This window comes from Camelus bactrianus, chromosome 9, assembly GCF_048773025.1.
Source record: "Camelus bactrianus isolate YW-2024 breed Bactrian camel chromosome 9, ASM4877302v1, whole genome shotgun sequence".
In the NCBI taxonomy this organism is placed as follows: Eukaryota; Metazoa; Chordata; class Mammalia; order Artiodactyla; family Camelidae; genus Camelus; species Camelus bactrianus.
Genome location: NC_133547.1, coordinates 589,916 through 614,353, shown reverse-complemented (window position 1 = coordinate 614,353; position 24,438 = coordinate 589,916). Strand labels below are relative to the sequence as shown.

The window sequence follows — 24,438 nt, the reverse complement described above, 5'->3', positions numbered from 1 at the left end:
CGGTGGGATTGATCCCACCTATAAGCCAGTGAAGCTACTGAGACCATAAAAACTGACAATACCATGCCTAGTGGCACTTTGCCCTCTCTCTCCCCTTTAGAGACATCCACACTCTGTCTGTGGAGTGTGTACCTACTTTGAATTTAACCTGAGCACCCAATTCCCTGACCTCTTTCCTTCCCTTTCTCTTGCCTTACACTGTATGCAGTATGTATCTTTCTAAATAAATCTACCTTTACTCAACCGTGGCTAGCACTTGAATTCTTTCCTGCGTGAAGACAAGGACCCACACCTGGCGGGGCACGTCTCAGGAATTCAACTGAGACCTGGGACTTGGCCCTCCTCATGTCCTGCAACTGTTTTCCTTCATCAGTATGGATTTAAAAGATATTATATGGACAAAGGTCTTCCTCAGTGGGTGAGAGAACCCCTAAATACATAGGCCAGAGAGACTCTTTGAGCGAAACCAAAAGCAGATCTGGTTGTTCATCTAGTTCAGGGTGGCCCACCATCTGTGGAAGAAAATCACAGGTTCCAAACGGAGTTATGCTAGGCCCTGACACCAAGCAGGGTCTCACTATCCAAGTGAATTGAAGCGTCCACTTTCCCTGGAAATACAGCCTTAACTGGTCAGTTAGGAATTTGCTGCTCAGCACCAATGAGGTAATCTGTCACATGGGCCCTCTCTGTCCCCTAAGGAAGATGAGGTAATCATCTGTCCCCCCATAGGTAGGTTACCTAAGCCTGAAATCATCTGTTTTAGTGATGACTTCCATGTCTTCCCTTAAAAAGCCTTTCCCTTCCTGGGGCCCTTTGGAGCTCTCCACTTTGCCAGGTGGGATGCCGCTCAATTCCTGACTCAATCAATAAAGCCAAATACATCTTTAAAATTTACTCAGTTGATTTTGTTTTCTCTGTTACCACATCCCTCTTCTTTCTTCCCAGTTAGGACCTGTATAAAATCTTTTCTATTGTTCCTAACTAATCACACTGAAACTCACAAAAGTGACTCTAAAGCTACAGGCTACAACTATTTGAAGAGCAATAACATCGTTTCCAGCTATGCATGGACTTAATCACGTCTGAATAGCTGTATGGAATGATGCTCCACTTCCTTCGATGGTGGACCAAAGAGAACCGCACAACCGAAAACTTGTGAGAGAAGTTTTATTTAGCGCCCTTGCTCAGTAGTATAGCTCTAGAGTTAACTTCTCAGCTCGGAGGATCTGCTTCATAGAGGTAAGGGTGGAGCCAGAGTATACAGGAGATTTCTTGCTGGGAAAAAGAAAAAACGAAGAAAGGTATTCAAACATTAAAAGGTTGTTGGTAATCACAAAGCACAGACAAGTCAAGTTAATGATTTCAGTGCTTAGTGCTTTTTTTTGTGTGTGTGTAGAGGAAGATGCAAGAATCTGGGGTCCTTGAAATGAGCCTTTAGGTATGCATCTTAGCTATCTAAGGCCATTGTCCAAAGCCCAGAATTCTTCCTGCTTAGCCCCATCCTGAATTCCGCTCGGGGCACACCTGGGCGTGGGGGTGCGGCGGCAGCGGCTTCGGGCTTCGTCCTCTTAGAACTGGAAAGGCGGACAGCATTCCCTGACCAACGTCTAAAATAGTACTTGTTCTTTGAAGGCAGGATGAGCTTCGAGGAGTCTGAAGCAACGGCTCTTCTCGCCATGAACAGGGAGCAAAGCGGCTCGCGCGGGAGGAGCATCACTTTCCTGCACTCCTCAGGGAACCTCGTGGCCACCATCCCTGCCCTCAGGCTGGAGAACTTTCTTCCCTGAGGTCGTCAGAGCCCCGGGACTTACGTCACACGGAAGTAGGGCCAAGGCAGACAGACACGAGGCATGAGCCAATACGGGAGCAGGATGCGGGCCTTCCCCGCCTGAGCATGCGTCAGGGGCGGGACTTCCGGCCTCTTCTGCCGGCGGCCAGTTTGCTTGGCGGCTCCGGCGGCGGAGTCGGCCCGCTGCTGCCGTTCCCTTGACCTCTGTCGGGGGCGAGGCTCCTCATGGGGCAGTGAGGGAGGAAGGGGGCACCCGCCTAGCCAGCCAGGGTGCCCTCACACCTGTAGCCTTCATTTCTGCGTCTCTCCTGTTGCGTGGCGGGCCGGGAACGAAAAGGTCCGAAGGAGACGCTGGCCCGCTGCACCGAGGCGCGTCCGAGGCTCCGTGACGCCCCCCGGTGGGCATCGCGCCAGGCCCGGGATACGGACCCGACGCCCGGGACCCCTCCTGTCCCGCCGCTCCCGGTCTCCTCTCCTCTCCTACGGCTCCCGGCCCCGCTCCGCCCTCAGACCCCGATGGCGGCGGCCGCGCTGAGGGACCCGCCTCAGGTAAACGCGCGTCCTCCGGGCCCGCACCGCCCTCTCCCGCCGGACACTAGAGCCCCGAGTGCGGGGCGCCTGCTCGCGTGCCTGCGGCCCGGGCGCCGGGGTCCAGGCCGGGGAGGCGGCCGTGCGTGGGGCCGTGTTTCTGACGGACGGCATGACGGCGCGGGGACGGGCCCCCAGGCAGAGAGGAGGGTACATGTAAAGGCTGGAGTTCGGACTGAGTCGGGTCCAGGGTACAGCAACCCAGACCAAAACAGGCTCCATCTAGCTGCAGAGACCAGAGCCGACTGGCGGCAGGGGGCAGGGGGGAAGGGAGGAGGCAGGCAGCACAGGAGGATTAATCGCAAGAGTCAGTAGTGAATGTTGATGGACCAGAGTGACCGCACTGGATGTGTGAGAAGTAGTTGAATTCTGGATCCACTTTTGGAGAAGGGCCTCTCGGAATTGGGGGTGTTGCTCTTGGTGAGAGAAGGGAAGTAGTAGTGAGGGACGACCTAGTCTTTCGTCCTAGTAGGCGACAGATGGAAGGCCCATCCGTTCGTTAGGGACGTTAGCAGTAGGTTAATTTTCCTTGGCGATACTGTAAGTTTATTTCCGCTCTTAAGAGTCTGAAATGTTTCAGAGAAGAGTGAGTGTAGGCAACAAGCGGGTAGCTGGACAGGCAGGTCTGGACAGCTAGGGAAGTCGTTGAGGATGGAGACTTTTCAAAAATGATGGCCGTTATGTGCACGAGGGTGAAGCTGTTTAACACAATTAGGAGGGGAACGTAGGTTACGGTGGCAATGCTATTAGTAGGTCGAAAAGACGGGTGTGTGATAAGAAGTGGCTCTCGCTGAGTGCCTGGTTGGGTTTGCTGGGCAGTGCAAATGCAAGCGAGGTGAAGTGGCAGTGGGAACGGTGTGGGAGAGGAGTTGATCGGGCAGGTGGCCAAGGCTTCCATGGGATGAGTGGATGGAAGATGGCTGGGGAGAGGTAGCGGGAACTGAGACAAGATGGCAGGGAGGCTGGGAGTGCTGCTTATTTAGCAGTGTATAGCTTTCCAGAATTTTAAGGTGAGGTTTGATGGGGTCCAGGTAGTTTGAGTCTTGTTCTGACGGAAGAGGTCTGGGGCAAATATGGTCGTCACTGTTCCTGGTAGGGAGATCTTCAGGGCTGGGGTTTCCACAAAGGTTGAGTGGAGAGAGGAGCGTTGTGGCTGCTGAAGGGATAGCCTGGCGGTACAGAAACGCAGCAGGATCATGGGAGTATGAAATTGACTCTTGGTTCCCGGTGGCTAATAGTGAAGCAAGGATTAGAGGCAGCTGGGGAGGTCTTCTGTGCAATGTTGGACGCTTTCCCTGGCATTCGGTGCATTAGAGGACCATGGTTGTGCTGAATCGTAGTTGAATTTTTCAAGCATTCTGTGCAGGCCTTGTGCCAAGCACATGGGTGTGTCCCGGGAGACTCCTGTGGCGTGGAGCAGGAAGTGTGCAGGGCTGTGGGAGTGCAAGGGTAGGTTCTGAAGATGCGAGAGAGGTGCAGTCTACACTGTGATGTGCACGTGGAGAGGAGGTGTGAGCTGATGGCTCCTGGACCCTGGTGTTGAAGACTTAAGGGTGAAGCGCGAGCTTGTGTCTTTCAGGCGTGATTTGGGAGATCCAAGAGGAATTGCTTGGCAGGAGGGCTGGGGCCGTTCAGGCCAGGCCCAGAGCTGAGATGGCATGTGTGTGCCCCTGTCTGTTGTTGCTGAGGACTGAACACTGATTAACGGGCAGTGAGGAGACTGTGGGCATCAGTGGCACCAGGGCCTGGCATCCTGTGTCAGGTGGGAGGTCCGGTGGAGGGTGGGAATGGCATAGATGTGTGGGGAGGTGGATTGTGGGTTGTCAGAGGGAGAACGTTCAAGATTTCGTCTGTCCCCTTCATGACAGGGTGGTGTGAGCTTTCTGGATGTTGCCGTGCGCTTCTCCGGGAAGGAATGGAGGCTCCTTGATGAGGCTCAGAGACGCCTGTACCTCGATGTGATGCTGAAGAACTATGCACTTGTATCCTCACTGGGTGAGACCGTCCCCTCCGCTTCCCCCTCCCCAGTGGCATAGGCTCTGTGTCCTGCCTCACTCCCCTTTGTGAAGGTGGCGCTCTGTCCTCAAATGTGCTGCAGGCAGTGCTTGCTTCCGCAGTTTTCTGGGGGAGTTGTGGCAGGTGGAAGGCTGGGGTGTTTGCACTGCTCTTCTCTCTCCTGCAGCCTTAGTACGTGCTGTACTGAACCCTCATGGGGAAGGATTGGAGGTCAGCTGTCTTGCAGTAAGGCTAATGGATGCACCTTGGTTCCCCTTTCCCTGAGTGGGGCAGTGTGTCCAGATCCATGCAATTTCTGTGGCCCCAACTGGAGCTGACAATTCCATGTGCCTGGATTTGTCCTGTGTATGGAATTGCAGCCATTGTCATGGTGGGTACTTACCTGGACTTTGAGCTACGGTTCAACTGTTTCCTGTATTGTTCTCTTTGTGATGTTTAGACATCCTCTCTCCCTGTCCCCACCCACCCACCATTATTGTGGTACAATGCACAAATAAAATTCTATATATTTAAAGTATGTAACAGGATGATATCCATAGCTATTTTAAAAAATTATCGCTGTGGAGTTAACGTGTGAGCTAACTTAATTTATTTGTTCTTTCTTTTTCTTTTGGTGAGAACATTTAAGATGTACTTTCTTAGCAAATTGCAGCTTGACAATGCAGTGTTAATAACTACAGTCACCATACTGTGCATTAGATGTTCAGAACTTTCTGGTCTTGTAAATGATAGTATATCCTTTGACCAGCATCTCCCAGTTTACCTAGTCATCAGCCTCTGGCCTTCTCTTTCTGTTTCTGAGTTCACTTTATTTTTGTTTTCTGAAGATTCTCCTTATAAGTAATAGCATACTTATGTGTCTTTGTCTGAGTGGCTTCTTTGACTTAGCATAATGTCCTCCAGGTTTATTTATGTTGTTGCTAGTGACAGGGTTCTTTGTTTTCACGGCTGAATATTTCTTCACGTATATTTGCATGTGTGTATACCACATTTTCATGGTCACTTCATCCACTAATAGACGCCTTAGAAGGTTTCCATCTCTTGTCTGTGCAGATAATGCTGCAATAAAAATGGAGATACTGATTTAGTTCATATATACCTAGAGTTATTGAGGAATAACTGTAATACTTTCCACAGTGACTGCACTAATTTGCATTTTTAGCAACAATGTTCGAAGGCTCTCTTTTGTCTCCACATCCTCGCCAACATGTTTCCTGTTGTCTTTTGGCTAAGTCATTCTAACAGGCCTGAGGTGACAGTTCATGGTTTTGATCTACATTTCCGCTGAGGATTAGTGATTGTGAGCACCGGTTAACCATTTGTATCTCTTTCACTGTGTTGAATTTTTCTTTTGCTGTTCAGCAACCTTTTAATTTGATGTAGTCCCACGTGTTTGCTTTTGCTTTCGGTGCCTGTGCTTTTGGTGCCATATTTTGTATGTTTTTCTGGGGTGAGGGGCAGAGGTATTTAGGTTTACTTATTTATGGAAATGGAGGTTCTGGGGATTGAAGTCAGAACCTTGTGCATGCTAAGTATGTAGTCTAACCACTGAGTTATACCTTCCCTCCTTGATGCCAAAGTTTGAAATTGATTACCAAGGATAGTGTCACGGAGCCCTCTTGTGTATGTTTTTCTAGGAGTTTACGGTTTCAGCTCTTCCATTGAGGTGTCTAATCCTTGTTGAGTTCGTTTTCATGAGTCCTGGAATATGGGAATCCAGTTTCATACGTTTGATGTGGATATGCAGTTTTCCCAGCAGTGTTCACGGAAGAGACTGTGCTTTTGCTCCTGTGTGCGGTTTGTGCCCTTACCGAAGGCCAGCTGCCTGCGGATGCCTGGGCTTGTTCTGGGCTGTCTCTTCTGTTCTCTGGCCTGTCCGTTTTTATGCCAGTACTATACTGTTTTGATTACCGTCATTTTGTAATATGATTCGAGGGTAGGACTGAGATGCTTTTCACTCTGATCTTCTCAGGATTGCATTGGCTGTTCAGGCTCTTTTGTGGTTGTCTGCACAGGTAGTTTTTCTCTATTTCTGGGAAAAATAGTGTTGGAATTTCAGTAGGAGTTGCATACAAACTAGAGGACTTTGGGTATTACGGCCATTTTCACAATATTAACTCTTCCAATCCCTGGACACTGGGCATTTTCCCATTTATTTCCACCTTTAATGTCCTTTATCAGTGACTAAACACTTTTTCACATACACATTTTTCTGCTCCTTGGTTAATTTCCTTCCTAAGTATGTATTGGTGTTGATGCTGTTAACTGCAGTTGTTTCTTCCTTTCGAAACTGTCACTCTTTTTTTTGTTTGTTTTTCAGATAGTCTATTGTTACTGGGCTGCAGTTCAAGTGATTTTTGTATGTTAATTTTGTATCCTCCAACTTTCTGATTTTGTTTATGCACTCTTACCAGTTCTGTGGGAGAGTCCTTAAGTGTCATCTGTAGAGAAGACTTTGCTTCTTCCTTTCAGATTTAGAGGCCACTTACTTCTTTTTGTTGCCCAATTGGTCTGGGTAGACTCCTGTAGTTGAACGGAAGTGATGAGAGAGTCCATCCTTGTGTCATTCCAGATTGGAGAGGGAAAACTTTTAGCTTTTACTATGAATATGGACTAGGCTGTGACCTGTCATATATGGCGTGTGTCATGGTGAAGTACGCTTCTCCTGTACTTAGTTTGTTGAGAGTTTTTACTATAAAAGTGTGCCGAAGTTTTTGGAATGCTTTTTCTGCATCAATTGCAAAGATCATATGCTTTTTATTCTCCATTCTGCTCAAGAGGTGTATCGCATGTATCGCATTGATCTGTGTACCTTGAGGCATCCTTACATCGCAGGGGTGACTCCAGTTGTTCCGGGTGTATGTTTTCTTGCGCTGCTGAATTTGGTTCTGTGGTATTTTACTGAATATTTCTGCTTATGTGTTGATCATGAATGTTGGGTTGCAGCTTTTTTGTAGTGTCCTTGTGTAGGTTTGGTAGCAGGGTAATGCTGAGCTCATAAAATGAGTTTGGAAGAGGTTCATCCTCTTCAATGTTTGGAAATTTGTGGAGGATGGGGCTAATTCTTCTGAAATATTTGATGGACTTGACCAGCGAATTTGTCTGGTCCTGGGCTGTTGGTTGTTGGCAGATGTTTGATAATTGATTCCATCTCCTTACTGGTTAGGTCTGTTTGTTTTTTCAGTTTCACAATTCAGTCTCGGTTAAATGGTTTGTAGGATTGTATCCATTTCTTCTGGGTTATGCAATTTGTTGGTATTTAACTCATCATAGTAGTCTTTTATACTCCTTTGTGTTTCTGTGTTAATAGTTGTAATGTCTCTTTGATTTCTGATTTTATCTGAGTGTTTTTTCTTTGTGGACGTAAAGATTTGTCAATTTTGTTTAACTTTTCAAAAGTGAACTCCTTGTCTTTTGTCTTGTAGTCTCTTTCATTTATTTCTGCCCTGAGAATTCTTACTGCCTTTCTTCTGGTAATTTTGGGTTTAGTTTGTTCTTTCAACAGTTCTTTGAGATATAAAGGTGTTTATTTTCTCTTTTTTTGGGGGGGGGGTCGTGGTAATTAGATTGCTTGATTCATTGATCAATTGATTGATTGATAGTGGAAATACTGGGGCTTGAACCCAGGACATGGTGCATGTTAAGCCCATGCTGTACCCACTGGGATACACCATCCCCACCTCCCCACTGCATTTCTTCTTATGTTGATGTATCTTAGCGGCCTGTTGTATCCCATTAAGAATCCCATCAGTGATTCATTTCCCACCTGTTCCTATCTGAGTGCCCTGTTAGGGATCGGGTACGCCAGAAACTCAGGAGCACTGGTTGAAATTATGGGGTGATTCCTGCATCCTGCTGTTCCTCGCAGCCAGTATTCGTGAGGTGAGTGAGTGCAGGCACCTGCAGGTGAGCGCTTAGGTGAGCATAGTGCTCACTCTGCTCTGCATGGTGTACCCAGTGCACACTGAGTCAGTCCGTTTAGTTCTGTATTATTTCTATCTGTGTGTTGAACAAGTTGTGTGTGTGTGTATTGTTTACCTTATTTTGTTGAATTGTCTCTCTGGGTTATGTTGTTGCTCGCTGAACTTTGTTCAAACATTTACGTTGAATTCTTTGATACTTGGTAGATCTCCATTTCCTTGGGTGTGATTTCAGCTAAATTATGGTATTCTGTATTGGTTTCACGTTTCCTTGATTTTGGGCAGTGGTGGTTTTCTGTAGCCTTGCGCCAATGTGTGCTGATTTGTTGGTGCAGCCTGTTTCCTGCAGACTGGGTGTTACCGTGTTGGTGGGGAAAGACCCCACCTGTGGTGGGTGCAGCGGTGCCAGCTTGATCGTCTGTGGCCACTGTGACTCTGGGGAAGAGCCAGGTGTGTTGGTGTCAGTGCAGCAGCTTCACCTGAAGTCACCCCTGGTGAAGGTATCAGGAGTTCTCAGTCAGCGAGGCTGAGCGTGTCCACAGCGGTGGGGAAGGCTGCTGGGGAACTCGCGAACTCATTCTCCCATGGACGGAGGAGCTTCTGGCCAAAGGGATCCATCCATGTTGGTGCCCAGTTGGCTCTTGGGCTCCCTGTTGGTTGTGCTGGCCCTGGTGTCTGACAGGCGGGCACCTGTGGGGTGACAGCAGTTCTGGGGTGTGGGTCGTTGCCTAGTCTTGAGCAGCCTTGCCTTTGGATTGTGAGATGTGGCCACGCAGGGAGCAGCCCCGGGGTCTGTGTGTGGCCGCACACCTGAACACAGTGGCTAGGGGGCGGTAGAGCTGGCGACTCTGTAGCGAAGTGGTCTTCTGGCCCTGAGACACAGTAGTACGAGATGTAGCGGTGGCTACAGAGTGGCGGCAGGTTCTGGAATGCCAGCAGCCACAGAGTAGGTGCAGCACTTTGGCTCCAGGACGTGCACAGGGTTGGAAGGGGGTGGCAGCCCTGATCCTAGATTGCCACAACGGCAGCTCTCACCGAGGTGTGGCCCTGTAGCTTCGGACACTCCAGGGCATGTGCTGTTGCCATGGCTGTTGGGTAGCTGGCTGGCGCAAGCTCCAGTGTCCTCTGTGGAGCAGGCAGCTGGCGTCTCCTGCAGAGCAGGCCACCAGGGCTGCAGTGGCTCCCCCTTGTGGCTGACATAGTAAGCCCAGTGACAGCCCAGCCCTTATTTCCTAGTGTTCTCCAGATGTCTGTGCTAACACAGTGTCTCCAGCCATCCTTTCTGTGTGCTGGTTCCTTTCTTTATGCTCCAGTGTGTTGTAGTCAGCTCTTAATTTGACTCTTGAGCCTTGTAAGGCTAAGCGATTTCCTTCCTGGGCAGCCGTGGAATTGTTTTTGTCACTGGTGAAGGATGGTGTCTTCTTTTCTGCTATTTGGTGAGGTCACTCACCTTGTGCCCTTCTCGGGGCTGCTGTGTGCTGCGTTGCTGTGGGACAGCAGTGGCCATTCGCTTGTCCCGTTTTTCCTTCACTGCTTGTGTCCTGCATGTCCCAGGTGGTTGCAGATAGGACTTAGAGAGAAGGGTCCTCTGTGCATCGTGGTATGAACATGACTGCAGCCATGGGCAGGTGGTCTCGGAGGGGCCTGATCCTGGTAAATGGCAGCTGGGGACAGTGTAGCATCAGGGCTGTGTTATGAATACAGCTGGCCTGTGTCTTTGTTCATGCAGGGTTTTGGTGCCATTGCATGTGTTGTGATTGTGCTTTCATGGCCTTGATCCCACCCTTCTGCTGAGGTTCAGATCAGCAGTGGAAAAGGCCCCACAGGAAGCTGTGGTCGGAGAAGTGAGTACTAGACTCTGCGCATCCTTGTGTCACAGCCTGTTTCTGTGTCCTTCCCGGGGTAAGGTCTCCACCATTGTCAGACTCTAGGGGCCCAGTAATGCACAGCAGCTGCTGCTCAAACTCAATTCCAGTTCCCTAGTCTTGAAAAGCATCCCATCTGCGTGAAAACCCTCATTCTTACGTGAGACTGTCACACATTTGTGGTGAGCTCGGCCCCCCTCCCCCACACCCATGAAGTCTACGTGTCCTTCACGATTGTCACTTTGCATTCAGGTTGCTGCTGTGGAGCTGGGGGTGATGAGACATCCTGTGAAGAGACTGTTCCCGAAGCGGTGACCCAGGCTGGGTCTCCTGAGGCCGCTTCGTCTTCCCAGAAGACCCACCCCTGTGAGATGTGTGGTCCTGTTTTGAGAGACATTTTCCAGGTGGCTGAGCAGCAAGGAACAGGACACAGCCAGAAACTGTTGAGGTGTGGGGCGTGTGCAACACAATTCTATATACCTTTGGAAAGCAGTGTGCAAGGGGCTTCGTTTCTCAAGAGCCACAGATTCCACGTGTCACATGATCCTTTTACTTCCGGGAAAATCGTGGCCAATGCCAGACCTCTGCAGCAACAGGCCACACCTACTGTGGAGAAGCCAAATACAGCCACAGCTTTACAAAGCAGAAGTCGTCCCATTTCAGGAGAATGCGACAAAGCCCTCGGCCCTGAACACACACTTGTTCAGGACCAGGGTGTCGACACTGAAAGACCACGCTTTGTGTGCAGTGAGTGTGGCAAAACATTTAGGTACAAAGTCTCATTTGTTATGCACCATAGAATCCACTCTGGAGAAACGCTTCATGTGTTTAACCAATGTGGCAAAACGTTTAGGCAAAACTCAACCTTCAGTCAACATGGAAAAATGTGTACTGGTTCAAGACAGGACAAGTGCAGCAAATGTGGGAAATCCCTGAGCCACAAGTCTGACTTCATTTATCCCCAGAAATTGCACAATGGTGCAAGCAGCTCCGTGTGCAGTGACTGTTCAGGGTCTTTTTCCGATAGGTCTGAGTTGATTCCACGTGAGAGAGTTTTCTCTGGAGAAGGGTTTTATAAGTGTAATGACTGTGTGAAATCTTTTAGCTGTAGGTCTGCCCTCATTTATCATCAGAGATCTCACACAGGAGAAAAGCCGTATGAGTGCAGTGACTGTGGGAAAGCCTTTACCACTAACTCCTTCCTCCGTCGTCATCAGAGAGTTCATTCTGGAGAACGGCCTCATGAGTGTAGTGACTGTGGGAAATGTTTCAACTTGAAGTCTTCCTTCATTTATCATCAGAGATCTCACACAGGAGAACAGCCTTATAAGTGCAGTCATTGCGGAAAATCTTACACCACTCGTTTTAACCTCCGTTGTCATCTACGAGTTCACTCTGGAGAAAGGCTTTCTGAGTGCAGGTACTGTGGGAAATCTTTTACATCTAAGGCTGCCCTCACACGTCATCAGAGATCTCACACAGGAGAAAAGCCGTATAAGTGCAGTGAATGTGGGAAGGCTTTTACTTTTAGTTCCAACCTCCGTTACCATCAGAGAAGTCATTCTGGAGAAAAGCCTTATGAGTGCGTTGACTGTTGGAAATCTTTTTCGTCTAGGTCCTCTTTCACATATCATCGGAAATCTCACACTGGAGAAAGGCCTTATGAGTGCAGTGACTGTGGGAAAGCCTTTAAGACTAACTACTTCCTCCGTTGTCATCAGAGAGTTCATTCTGGAGAACGGCCTTATGAGTGCAGTGACTGTGGGAAATCTTTTTCCTCTAGGTCTGCCTTAAGATACCATCAGAAATCTCACAGAGGAGGAAAGCCTTCTGAGTACAGTGACTGTGGGAAGCCTTTTCTCTTTAAATCCAGATTTTGTTCCCGTCAGGAAGTTCATTCTGGAAAGAGGTCTTCTAAAAGGTGCAGTGAGTGCGGGAAATCTTTGACCAGTAACTTCGCCCTCCGTTACCATCTGAGAATTCATTCTGGAGAAAGGCCTTATGAGTGCAGTGACTGTGGGAAATGTTTTAGGTCTAAGTCTTCTTTCACATATCATCAGAAATGTCACACAGGAGAAAAGCCTTATGAGTGCGTTGACTGTGGGAAAGCCTTTAAGACTAACTACTTCCTCCGTTGTCATCAGAGAGTTCATTCTGGAGAACGGCCTTATGAGTGCAGTGACTGTGGGAAATCTTATATCTCTTGGCATGGCTTAAGATATCATCAGAAATCTCACAGAGGAGGAACGCCTTTTAAATGCAGTTACTGTGGGAAATCTTATACCAGTCTTGTTAACCTCCATAATCACCTAAAAGTTCACTCTTGAGAAAGGCCTACTGAGTGCAGTGACTGTGGGAAATCTTTCATGTCTCCGGTTTCTGTCACATATCATTAGTGACCTCACACAGGAAAAAGACCTTATAAGTTTAGGCATTGTGGGAAGTCTTTTACCACTAGATCCAATCTCTGTTATCACACAGTTCACTCTGGAGAAAGGCCTAATGAATGCAGTGACTGTGGGAAATTTTTTATGTCTAGTGATGCTCTGTGTTGAAATTATAGTCGTCATTCTGGAGAAAGGCCTTATGCATGTAGTGAATGTGGGAAATCCTTTATCCAAAGAAGCAGTTTGAGAAAACACCAGTGGGTTGACAAGAGAGAAAGACCTTATGTGTGTAGTGAGTGTGGGAAATCTTAGCATAGTAAGTGTAGGCTTAGTGAACTCTACAATGTTCACACGGGAGAAAAACCTTTTAACTGCAGTGAATGTGGAAAATCTTTACCTTTAGTTACACCTTCCAGTACCGTCGGAGGCCTCACACTGGAGAAAGGCCTTACAAATGCACTGAATGTGGGAAATCTTTTCCCTTAAATTACCTCCTACGTGGTCATCAGAAAGCTCACACTGGAGAAGGACCTAAGTGCAGTGAATGTGGGAAATCCTTTACCGCTGTCTCCAGCCTCCGTTATCACCAGAGGGCTCACAGCAGAAAGGCCTTTCAGATGCACTGACTGGGAAGTCTTTTACCGGTAGTTCCACCGTCAGTTATCGTCAGAGAAGTCACACAGGAGAAAGGCCTTAAGAGTGCACTGAATGTGGGAAATGTCTTAGCAGACAAATCTTTCTCAATGTTGGGGACTTCTCAGTAGAGAAAGGCATGAATGTACAGGGAATGTGCATTTTCCTTGTTCAGTGTAAGGACACTGGGGAAACTGGGGGGCCATAGGGCTGGGTTGACTCTCACTCCAGGTGCTTCTGAGAGTGGCATGAGTTTTTTCCTTTCGTCAAATTAGAGATTACGGGGTGTTCGGAGACTTTTGATGGACCTGTGCTCCCCCAGTCTACAAGGAACCTGATGCTTCCTGGTGTGCACAATTCTTAGAGGTAATGGTGCTAGTTGTAAGACCCCTGGGTCCAGTGGAAACCATAATCAGTGCAGAAACTGGTCGAAGAGGGAGTGGAGGAGGCTGCAGCCAACTAGATGGAATGTGCCTCTTCTAAGAACGCACCCAGATGTTCCTGTGACATTGAGCATGCAGGATCGGTTTGTACACAAATGTTGGGACCTCCAGGTGTGTTTATCGTGCGTAGCTGGAGTCACTGTCATGCAATATATGTGGAAGGTTTTGTTTTGGGTTCTGTGGGGGCTAGTGAATCTGACCTCAAGGCCCTCACTGCAGAGGCAAGACAAAAAGGAGAAGGAGGCTGTGGCTGTTGTGACCCAGGCCGCCTTTGTGTTGCCTCCAGTAGAAGTGTACGTCATTGCTCCCTGGATTTGCTGCGACTGAGCTCCGAGTGACCCCCAGCGGGCAGTCGGAGAGAGTTGGTGGATTCAATACAGGGTTGCCAAACCTGTTTTTCAAAGAGTGGGACATACCAATTTTTCATCTTGAGTCAATTTTTAAAGCTTTATCAAGGTATAATGTACGTGTACTAAGCTGCATATATTTGAAATATACAAGTTAATAAGTTTTCACCTAGGAATGAGCCTCTGAAACCACCACAGTCCTGGTCATGCCCATGTTTGTTGCGGTACGTTTAGCTGATGTCCTATTCTAGTGTCTCCTTGCCCTTCTCACCTCTCCAAGTATTATTTGGTTTCCTTTCCCTTGCAGTAAATACCTCTGCATTTTCGTGAATTTATCTGATTGGAATCATAAAGTGTTTACTCTTTTTTTCTTCCTATTTCCGTTGTTGCCTAGTTACTTGAGATTCATCAGCGATGTATATGAGTGACTTAGCTATTTTCTGTTGAGTAGTATTCCTTGAGTGTATCACTGGGCGTTTATGCATTCATCTTTTTTCTGGGTGTTTTCTGAGTGTTATTTTGCTGGGTTCTCACTATGGAAAATAAAGCTGCTACAAACATTTGTGTCAGTTCTTTATATGGATGTATGATTCCTTTATGTTTCGTTGATAATTCCGTGGAATGTGTGAGTCATGGGGCAGGTGAATGTTTAACTCCTTTTGAGAGTGAGAAACTGATCGAAAAGAACGGTTCCCTTTTGTGTTCCCATCAGCACTGTGGGAGAGTTCCAGTTCCTCAAAGTCCATGATAAGCGGTTTTTTTTTTTTAAGTGGAGATACTGGGAATTGGACCTCATGTATGCTGAGCATGTGTTCTGCCGGTGAGCTACACCCCAGCTCCCTGTGGCAATCCCGAATGTCAGCCCTTTGAGTCAATGAGTAGTGCTATCTCTCTGGTTTTCATTATACTTCCCTAGAGATTTGTGACCTTGAACGTTTGTATAATGTGCTGTTTACCACGTAGACATCTATTGTACAATTTTTGATCATATCATTTCCCAATTTTTTTCAATATGTTTTTGCTGTTTCCATCATTTAAGTCCCAGCACTCAGTAAAGCAATAAATTTAGCTGCACTTTGTAGGTTTTGCCTATTTCCAAGGTACAAATTCTCCCACCGTGAAAGTGGGATGTACTCAGAGAAGGAGCTGAGAAATTCTCCTTGGGGTCCCCTGGGTGTTTCGTGAAAACTGAACTTAGCCTGTGCAGCAGGAGAGTTGAAAAGGCCAGGCAGACAACAGGTTTCCGGACTGGGAGGTGGCTGGAGATGCCAGCGGCCTCATGCTGAAGAGAGAATCCTGACCAGCCAGAGGGGAGGGACCTCCCTGCACACCCTGGGAGGGGCAGTAGAATCCCTTAGTGGCCTCATCTCAGTAGCCATCTGGTGCTGGAGCCGATATGCAGCCTCCCCAGAGGGGCAGTGGGAGGAGAGTGGGAATGAAGTGGAGGGCTGGGAAGATCCCCTGCACAGCCATATTCCCTCTGGCCTCATCTGATTCCTTGTAAGGGATTCTCATCCTCTGAACACTCTTCAAAGTTCTTTTCATCTTTCTTTTTTTGTGATTATTGACTGATGGTTTCCCACTAGTATTTCCCCTTCATGGACTTCACCATCACTTGTGGCTGCTTTTCTAGACACACCCATTGGGTGAGGGTGACACTGTGGGCCTCTGTGTCCCTGGTGAGGTGTCTCAGGAGGACTCAGGCCCAGGAAACTCAGGTGGAAGGGCCTCCAGGCTGCCACAGGGTAAGGTTCCCAAGGGAAACTGGTGAGATTTTCTCCTCTGAGGCCTACTTGCCCCAAGCTGTTAGGACACATCTGATCTGAGGTGGTACGTCAGGGGACAGCGAGGAAGGGGCGATCCTGGTGGGGTGCAGGTTCAGGTGAAGGTGGATGATAACTGGTCAGGAGAACAGGGGTGGGGCCCAGGAGACAGAGGGTTCCGTGCCTTGTCCAGGTGTTTTATGTCCTTGCTTCTACCACTCATCGCAAAGACAATGCCCTGCCCAGAGTTCCTGGTCATTCTTGTCCTGGGCGGCCCTTGAGGACACAGCACGGTCGTGGTGGTCTGCAATGCAGGGGCACTGGATCCCCCCCAGGTCCTGCCAGTTGGGCGCCTCCTGGCCCCTGGCCTTAGAAGGAGGAAGTCAGAGCCAAACTCCTCAGCAGTTGGGTTTCCAAGATACATGGTTAATGGAGGAAGTAATGGAGTGCAGATTGGTAAAGTAGGATTTTCTTGTGCTAAGAAAAACAATATTAATAGGAACATATTTGAACACACCAACCCACGTACAGCAATTCACCCATGTGCAAAGCCATTCTACAAGGATGTCATGCTGTAAATATGGTTTTTCTGCAGCAAGTATAAGGATGGGAGGATTTTCACATTCTCTGGTTGTAAAGGAGAAGTAATCCATGAATAAACAGTAGAGAATTTGACTTCTACACATTGTTTTTAAAAATTAAAATAAGACATGTGTACCGATAAACTTTTACAACCACAGTTCTAACATTCTATAGCTGGCCAGGAGGTTTTGTTATGGAAATGACAGGCCAGCTAAGAAACAAGCACCACTTGAAGGGTTGCAGTACTCAGATGTATTACAGCAGCGGGCTTAGAGGGGCTTCTCCTTCGACACTCTGAGCACCTCCAAGACGTGCGCACGAGGTTTTATAGGGTAAAGTACAAGCTTGGGGTATTCGGCCAATAGGCATGGAACAGCTTTAGCAGCATCATTATCACAAAAGTAGAGGCAGAGAGGCAGCAAACCAGCATTTCAAGGCCAGATATGTCTCTCTGAAAGTCCACCTCGCTAGCAAAAATTATGAGCAGGGAATCAGCAAACCAACAGTTATTAACTTAGTTTTATTAGTTAGCCCAGCAGAACTCAGATCAGTAACCAGACACTTATGACACGCGTATTTACGAGTTAGCTTGTTAGCCCAGCCTGTCTTCCTTCACATTCCCCCCTCTTCATGCTCTCACAACCCTTGTTGGAGTAAACAGCATCACTCACCTGTTGCAGGGGCTCATAATTGGAGGCTGACATCTGGAGTTTTATAGTCTCTGTCTGCTCACTGGCAAAGCGGGTCAAGGAGTTTAGGACAGAGGGCCCAAATAGCAGAGCTGGAAAAATCAGAAGCAAGGAACTTATGAAAGGTGCCAGCCAGGAGGTCCAGCCCCAGGGGCCTGTCCATGGGCTCTTGTCTAAAATATGTTTTTTCTTTTCCACTCAGTCTTGTAACTCTTGAACCATCCCTCTGACAATTCCTGATTGATTGGCATAAGAACAGCGTTTTTTATTTAGGGAGAGGCATAGTTCCCCTTCTTTGGCTGTGAGTAGGTCCAGACCCCTTCTGTTTTGTAGGAACACCTCAGCCAGAGAGTGAACCTGATTTTGCAGAGCTCCCTCGGTTTCTGGTATTGGAGATCTTGGCTGAACTCACCTGTAAGCTGATAATAGTAATAGGATGAAGCTATGCCACTGATTCCCGTGCCCACCCCTGCTGCCACTCCAAGCCCCACTAGCAAGGGGATCAATTGTATGGCTCGTTTTATTCTTCGCGGATGCTGATGAGTTATGACGGGGATACGTAGACTTTGATTATTAGGCATAATGTCCATTCGGGGAGTGCGATAAGCCAAAGCACATAAAGCTGCCCATCCGGCAGGGAGGCACCGGTAGGCAAGTTCGCCACACACAAGGTAAGTCCCGTTATTAGAACACCATCTTTGCGTGGGCTGGCACACTTGGCCCATAGAGTGAGAGGTTTTAATACATTGTTTTATAGTTAGAGTGCCCTCTAAAGGATTAGTTCCATTATTGAAATAGCATTCTGGTGCCTTGTTTGCAAGCTGTACCCAGTTCAGCCTTGAACTCCTAGTGGTAGAGGCAACATCGCTATTAGTCATAGTGGAAGTCTTAGTGAGGTTTGTCAAAGGTAAAGCCAGGTACATAGCCAGCAGCCTTTAGCCAGGTCTGGATTGGAATGATTGAGAATCCCATGGACTGCGGCCAACAGCCAATCTTATTTGTGGATCCAGATCCCGAGGTTTGGCTAATGATGGAAGCTTTATTGGCTCCCGGGTAGGTAATAACTTCTGGTGTTGCCTCTGAACTGCTTGTTGGACTGCTTGCCGGCGTGCCTGGTCCTGTACCCCTCCTCCATCATTCATCCCATAATGTGTTTGCTTGGTCCGGCACACTAGCTTGCCCGGTGTGCCATAGCACTTGATGCCAGATACATAATAAGCCTTAATCGTGCCAGTCCAGTAGGATCTGCCCTGATATGTGCACTCTGAGGTGGAGTCATAGCATTGACTCGGCGGATAAGTATAAGCTGAAAATACAGGTTGGTACATGGACCACCTATCACCCGGTTCAGCGTAGGTGCATTGTGCAGCCAAGGGGAGTGAGGGCATCAGCATCAGTAATGTCAGCCTTAGGATTATCTTAGACATGATGCTGCGGTTATGGCACCAGTTATAACAAGGTATAAAATAGCTACCAGTGTCCTATGGCCTATATTCCAGTCAGGTGTGGCGGTGCTGGGCAGCCCCACCGCCAATACGCAGGCTAGTATAGCAAACAGAGAAAGACGCAGGGGAGCACAAGAGGAACACATTTAACAGCTTCGTTGAGCTTTCCTCAGGCTTTGGCCGTGCGTTGACTAGCCAGCTTCCGGGTGTGGCAAGAGCAGGGCTCGTCGATCCTTCTCTGGTCACTCGATCTTGAACTTGAGCGGGTCTCCTGGTATGCTCTCAATTTTCCATGGTCCCTCTGAGGTGAAGTCGCTCTCTTAACCCTGGAGTGGTGGTTCTAAAGGGTTGATTCCTGCAACTTTAACAGCTGTAGGAGTGGTTAATACCACTAAATATGGTCCCCTCCACGTTGGCTTGAGAGGTTCGTTTTTCCAATCCTTCACCCATACTTGGTCACCTGGTTTATGGGGATGCACTTGGACTTCTAATGAAATGGGGGTTCTCTTCATTACCCAACCCCAAACTTCCCTTAGTACTTGTCCTAGTCCCAACAGTTGTTGTTGGAGCCCTGAATTTCCTATTTCTGGGGTGGGATTTCCCATCCTGACTAAAGGTGGTGGTCGCCCATAGAGGATTTCAAACGGAGAGTACCCAATGTTAAGTCTTGGGGTGCATCTAATTCTTAACAGAGCCAGGGATAAAAATGTCCACCCAGGGGAGCTGGGTTTCTTGGCTGATTTTAGCTATCATTTGTTTTAGAGTTCTGTTCATTCGTTCTACCTTCCCTGAGCTTTGAGGCCGGTATGCTGTGTGCAGGTTCCAGCGGATGCTCAGTGCCTTTGCTACCTGCTGTACAATCTCTGCCACGACGGAGGGTCCATTGTCAGACCCGATGGAGGCAGGCATTCCAAACCGAGGGATGACACCCGTGAAGAGAGCCTTTGTTACCTCTCTTGCTTTCTCTGTCCTGGTGGGGTAGGCTTCCACCCACCCTGTGAAGGTGCAGACAAAAACCAGCAGGTACTTATATCCCTTACTGGGCCCAAGTTCAGTAAAGTCCACTTCTAAATCTCTGAAGGGAGCCAATCTGCATCGCTGTCCTCCCATTGGCCCAGTGAGCCCTTGTTTTGGATTGTTTTGAGCACAGAGCAAGCAGCGTTGAGAGATTGATGCACACAGAGTAGGGAGATGAGAAACCAGGAAATATTGCTTTAGGAGGGCCTCCAAACCCATTTTTCCCGTGTGTGTGGCTTCGTGGTGTTGTTGGACTATGCGATAAGCTAGTCGTTCCGGGATGAAAACCCTTCCATCCGTCGTGATCCACCATCCGTCCTTTCCTTTCTCCCCTTGTTTGGCCTGTGCCCACTTGTTTTCATCGTGGCTATATTCTGGGGCAGTGGGTAGCTCTGGCGCTGCCATAACTTTAATTACTGAGTGTTCCCAGGCGGCTGCCTCTCTTGCCTTTTGATCAGCCAGCCTGTTCCCCTGGCTCACAGGGTCAATTCCTTTTTGGTGTCCCTTGCAGTGAATAAGGGCCACTTGCTTTGGATCCCATACTGCCTCCAGTAACTGTAAACTTTTTTCTTTGTTGTTGATTTCTTTTCCCCCAGCAGTGAAATGTCCTCTCTCCTTATAGATAGCTCCATGCACATGCAAGGTTGCAAATGCACATTTGGAATCGGTGTATATATTGACCTGCTTTCCTTTCCCTTCCCTTAGTGCCTGGACCAGTGCCCAGATCTCTGCTCGCTGAGCAGACCATCCTGGGAGAAGGGACTCTGCCTTTATTACCTCTCGGGTTGTTGTTACAGCATGATCTGCTCGCTGTTGTCCATTCTGCATGTAACTGCCGCCGTCTGTGAAAAGTTCCAAATCTGGGTTTTGCAGGGGCTTGTCGGTTAGATCAGGCCTGCTTGCATACACTTCTTTGATGATTTTTTTTTCAGTCGTGGTCAGGCTGACCTTCCCCCTCAGGCAAATATGTGGCTGAGTTTGAGGTTCGCACAGTCTCTAGACGGACTCTTGGACTTTCACATAGGAGCCCCTGGTAGTGGGTCATCCTTGTGTTAGTTATCCATGTGTAACCTGGGCCGTTCATCACGGCCACCACAGAATGGGGCACTTTTACATTTCAAGTCTGTCCCAGCGTGAGTTTGTCTGCCTCGTTGACCAGGGTGGCTGTGGTAGCGAGGGCCCGCAGACAGGGTGGCCATCCTGATGCCACAGGGTCCAGTCTTTTAGACAAATAGGCCACAGGGCGCTGCCGTGGCCCCACATTCTGAGTCAGGACTCCAAGAGAAAGTCCCAGTCTGGTCTGGTGTCAGGGCCCATGTTATGGCCACCCCTCAACATCCAGTGTGTCCCTGGGGGCTTGGCCCTGCAGCCATTTTCGTGCTTCGGTGAGAATGTGTCTCTTTTCCTCAGTATTGAAAAGAGTCAGAAGCAGCTGGTGAACATTTCCCCAGGTGGGCCAGTGAGAATGAAAGACATTCTCTACGAGGTCAGTAAGAGCCTGTGATTTGACAGTCTGATTACAGTCGTCACATACCACCCAGTAGAAATCATCGTGGGCTGCACAGAGACCAAACATTGGCATGTCTTCGTGACAGAACTCCATGACTGTCCCAGCATTGCTTCAGGACTGGGCAGGGGCCGGCGCTCCCCGGCAGTTCCCGTGGTGGCGGTGGCAGTGGCGGCCGAGGTGGAGGCGGTGCCAGGGCTGTGGGGGATTCTCTGTCCGCTGACCCTGCTAGGCGTGGCTACCCCTAACGCCATCCACGGCCAGCTCCGACACTTTCTGCTTCTTTTTGGGGGGGGGGACAGGCAGAAATCCTGGCCGGTTCACCAGTGGCTCTTCATCTACTATTGTTGTGGAAGCTCTTCTTAATTCTGGTCAGACCATGATGTGATTGAAATGCCTGCAGTTTTTCAGAGTAGGGAGTATGATGGCGCCTATTGAGAAGGTCTTTGGTGCTAAAGGGTTGGTCGCAGAGTATGGGGTGCGTGCGCTGAACAGTCCTGTCCTCCCTGACTTGTTGCAGCCCTTGTGTGTCCTGCAGTGGCATTTGGAGGGCCAGTGCTGCTGGCTTCCCAGCTTGTGCTGAGCGGAGTCTCTTTCCTACCGGCTCAGGCTGGGGGCAGGGCTCTGCCTTTGGGTCCTCAGGTTGGGGAGGTGTTGACACAGAGGGTGGTGGTGTCTCCAGTTGGACCAGAGATGTCTGTGACCCGGGGGCAAACGGAGGGGGCAGGCACATCTCGTCTTCTGTGTCTCCCTGGAAAGTAGGCTTATTTCTATCTGTCTTTTTTGGCCTGGACCAGCTGAGCTGCTAATATCTTGCATTCTCCAGGTCCATTTGAGCCGAACCAAATCCATGGGGGTAGAGTCTGGGCGATATTGAGCCAGGAGTCAGTGTACGGGAATCGATCTGGGTGACCTGGGGTTCCAGTGATTATTTGATTGCTCATACTTTTGCTAGGTCCAAAGTTCCTCCTGAGGGCCACCCGACTCCAAAGGTCGACCATTTAAGTTCCCACAAAGTATGGAGCCTGCCAGGGGTCATTTAAACTCCATAGTCTCCTGAGAACCCCTTTTTGAAATTCTGATTCATGCAGTCCAGAACTGTCAGCTTGTTTTAGAGGCTCCCATTATTTTTAGTTCACTGATTTTATGACCTGTAGGTGTGGGTCTGCTCTTGGCACCGAGGACTGTGACCCCAGTAGCTCTGTTTTCTTTTCCATTCCTCGAGGCAGTGCAGTTCTCAAAAACCCCGCTGCCTCGCTGGGCCTAACATCTGTCTGCTTGGCTGCAAGCGGTGGCAGTGAGTTAGGGCTTCACGATAGGCGGGTGTCCCTGAGGCTCCCCTGGGCCTGGATGAGCTCTAGGGGTCCCTGCACAAAGCCTTCTCTATAGCGTAAATTGACAAAATATGAGGCCAGGATGGCTGGCCGGTGGCAGAATAAATGGACCAAAAAGGGGACCTGAAAAGAGGATTCCAGCCAGTGCTGGGGTGGCTCCCTCTGGCTCAGGTCTTGCGGGCTTTATTTTAGACAGAGGGGTAGTATTGAGGTTGGCTTATTGATCGCAACAGGATATTCCGGGGGACGGGTGACAAGGTAGCGTCTGAAACTTTATTTTAAAGTGGTCTCGTTTTAGTCCCCAAGGGTAAAGGGATCGTTTACTTATACGCTGTTTTATGTCCCTTTCCCCCCAGTGCCAGTGCCGGTGACACACACACACACACACACACACACACACTACATTACATTACATTACATTACATTACATTACATTACATTACATTACATTACATTAACAACAGTCCTCCCACCAATGCAAATATCCTGCTTCCTGTAGGAGGGGATCCGCCTCCTCTTCTGGCCCCTGGGACAGGACCTGATTTCTCCCTGGGGGTTCCTACCTTGTCTGGACGGCCACCTGGTGAGTCTGTCTGTCTCTCCATTGAGTCTGGCTCTGGTTGTAGCCCAGTCACCCGGAGGGACTGAGTCGCCCTCACGAAAGTGAACCCGGAATACCATCAGGTGGTACCACCTCGTTCACTGCTGGAGCCCCGTCCCCCAGTTGGCCGGAGCCACCAGTCCAGAGGCCCAAGGGGCCAGCGTGGTTGAATCTCACTGGGGCCTCCAGAAATATTACGGAAATGACAGGCCAGTCAAGAAACAAGCACCACTTGGAGGGTTTGCATACTTAGATTTATTATGCCGGCAGGCTCAGAGGGGCTTCTGCTCCAAAGCTCTGAGCACCTCCAAGAAGTATGCACGAGGTTTTATAGGGTTAAAACTTACAAGTTTCGGGTGTTTGGCCAATAGGCATGGAGCAGCTTTAGCAGCATCATTATCACAAAAGCAGAGGCAGGGAGGTAGCAAACTGACATTCCAAGGCCAGAAATGTCTCTCTGAAAATTTAGCTGGCTAGCAAAAAAAACATGAGCAGAGAATCAGCAAACCGACACTTACTAACTTAGATTGACGAGTTAACCCAGCAGAACTCTGATTAGTAATCCGACACTTGTTAAATTTAGATTGATGAGTTAGCTTGTTAGCCCAGCCTGTCTTTTCCTTCTCACTTTGTTTACTGGCAAGAATCTCAGGCACCCTGTCCACAGCAACCACAGCATGAGGAAGACCTAACTGGTTTTATTAGGCAATCGTGACAATGGAAGCATCCACATAGGAACCAGAAGGAGCTCTGTGAAGGGTTGTACATATGGAAGCTTTTCATAGGAAGAAGGGTTGGGCCCAGAAGGTATTAGCAAAAGAAAAGGGAGGATTATTTTAAAGCCAGAACACCTTTTCTGGGGGAAGGAAGGGAAGCGCAAAGGTCTTGTCTTGTGGATTGCTCTTCTTCCTGTATTGGGGGATGGAGAGGGCCAAAGTGACCGATTACCTCATAGGCCCTAGTCAGGAAATCCCACACTCGTGGATCGAGTTTCTTCTGAAGGTCAGAACTGCACTTCAGTCTTGTTTTGGTGCCATGAGCAGTGAATGACTCCGTTTGGGGTCTGTTACTTATTTTTTAACTCGTGCCTCTGGATCACCTGAAGTCTTCTTAAATCACTGATACATTTTCGGAGGGGGGGGTGATTAGGTTTATATATATATACGTACACATACACATACACATTCACACACACAAACACACACATACATACACACTATTTTATTTTTTAAATGGAGGTACTGGGGATTGAATCCAGGACCTCGTGCATGCTAGGCACGCGCTCTACCACTGAGCTATATCCTTCCCTCATTTTCATTTATATATACGTATATATTTAATGGCAGTACTCGGGAATGAACCCGGGACTTCATGCACAGTAAGTACACACATTACCACTCAGTTATACCCTCCCCTCCTTAAATCACTGATTGTTGGGCCTTGCTGCTAAAATGTCTGTGTGAATAGATCTGGGTTCTTGTCTGAGAATGAGCATTTCTGATGAGTCCCTCT

At 48.6% G+C, this 24,438-nt stretch overlaps 1 protein-coding gene across 2 annotated transcripts; it reads left to right on the top strand.

The window, feature by feature from the left end:
* Window positions 1-1,855: 1,855 nt before the first annotated feature.
* Window positions 1,856-14,565, top strand: LOC141578707 (uncharacterized). Of its 2 annotated transcripts, XM_074370907.1 has the most exons (3): window positions 1,856-2,338; window positions 4,246-4,372; window positions 10,431-14,565. In XM_074370907.1, the coding sequence occupies exons 1-3, from the start codon at window positions 2,306-2,308 to the stop codon at window positions 12,503-12,505; spliced, it is 2,235 nt and encodes a 744-aa protein (XP_074227008.1). In that variant the 5' UTR covers window positions 1,856-2,305; the 3' UTR covers window positions 12,506-14,565. The 2 variants fall into 2 exon arrangements, with proteins under 2 accessions (XP_074227008.1, XP_074227009.1); XM_074370908.1 differs by lacking the exon at window positions 1,856-2,338 and having other exon boundaries at window positions 4,251-4,372; window positions 4,560-14,565.
* Window positions 14,566-24,438: the final 9,873 nt, after the last annotated feature.

What these genes read in the sequence shown, in the direction of transcription:
- LOC141578707 (XM_074370907.1), top strand. Translation starts at nt 2,306, where the DNA reads ATGGCGGCGGCCGCGCTGAGGGACCCGCCTCAG. An exon ending in CGCTGAGGGACCCGCCTCAG is followed by an intron (nt 2,339 to 4,245) that starts GTAAACGCGCGT and finishes CCTTCATGACAG; the next exon opens with GGTGGTGTGAGCTTTCTGGA. An exon ending in TGCACTTGTATCCTCACTGG is followed by an intron (nt 4,373 to 10,430) that starts GTGAGACCGTCC and finishes CTTTGCATTCAG; the next exon opens with GTTGCTGCTGTGGAGCTGGG.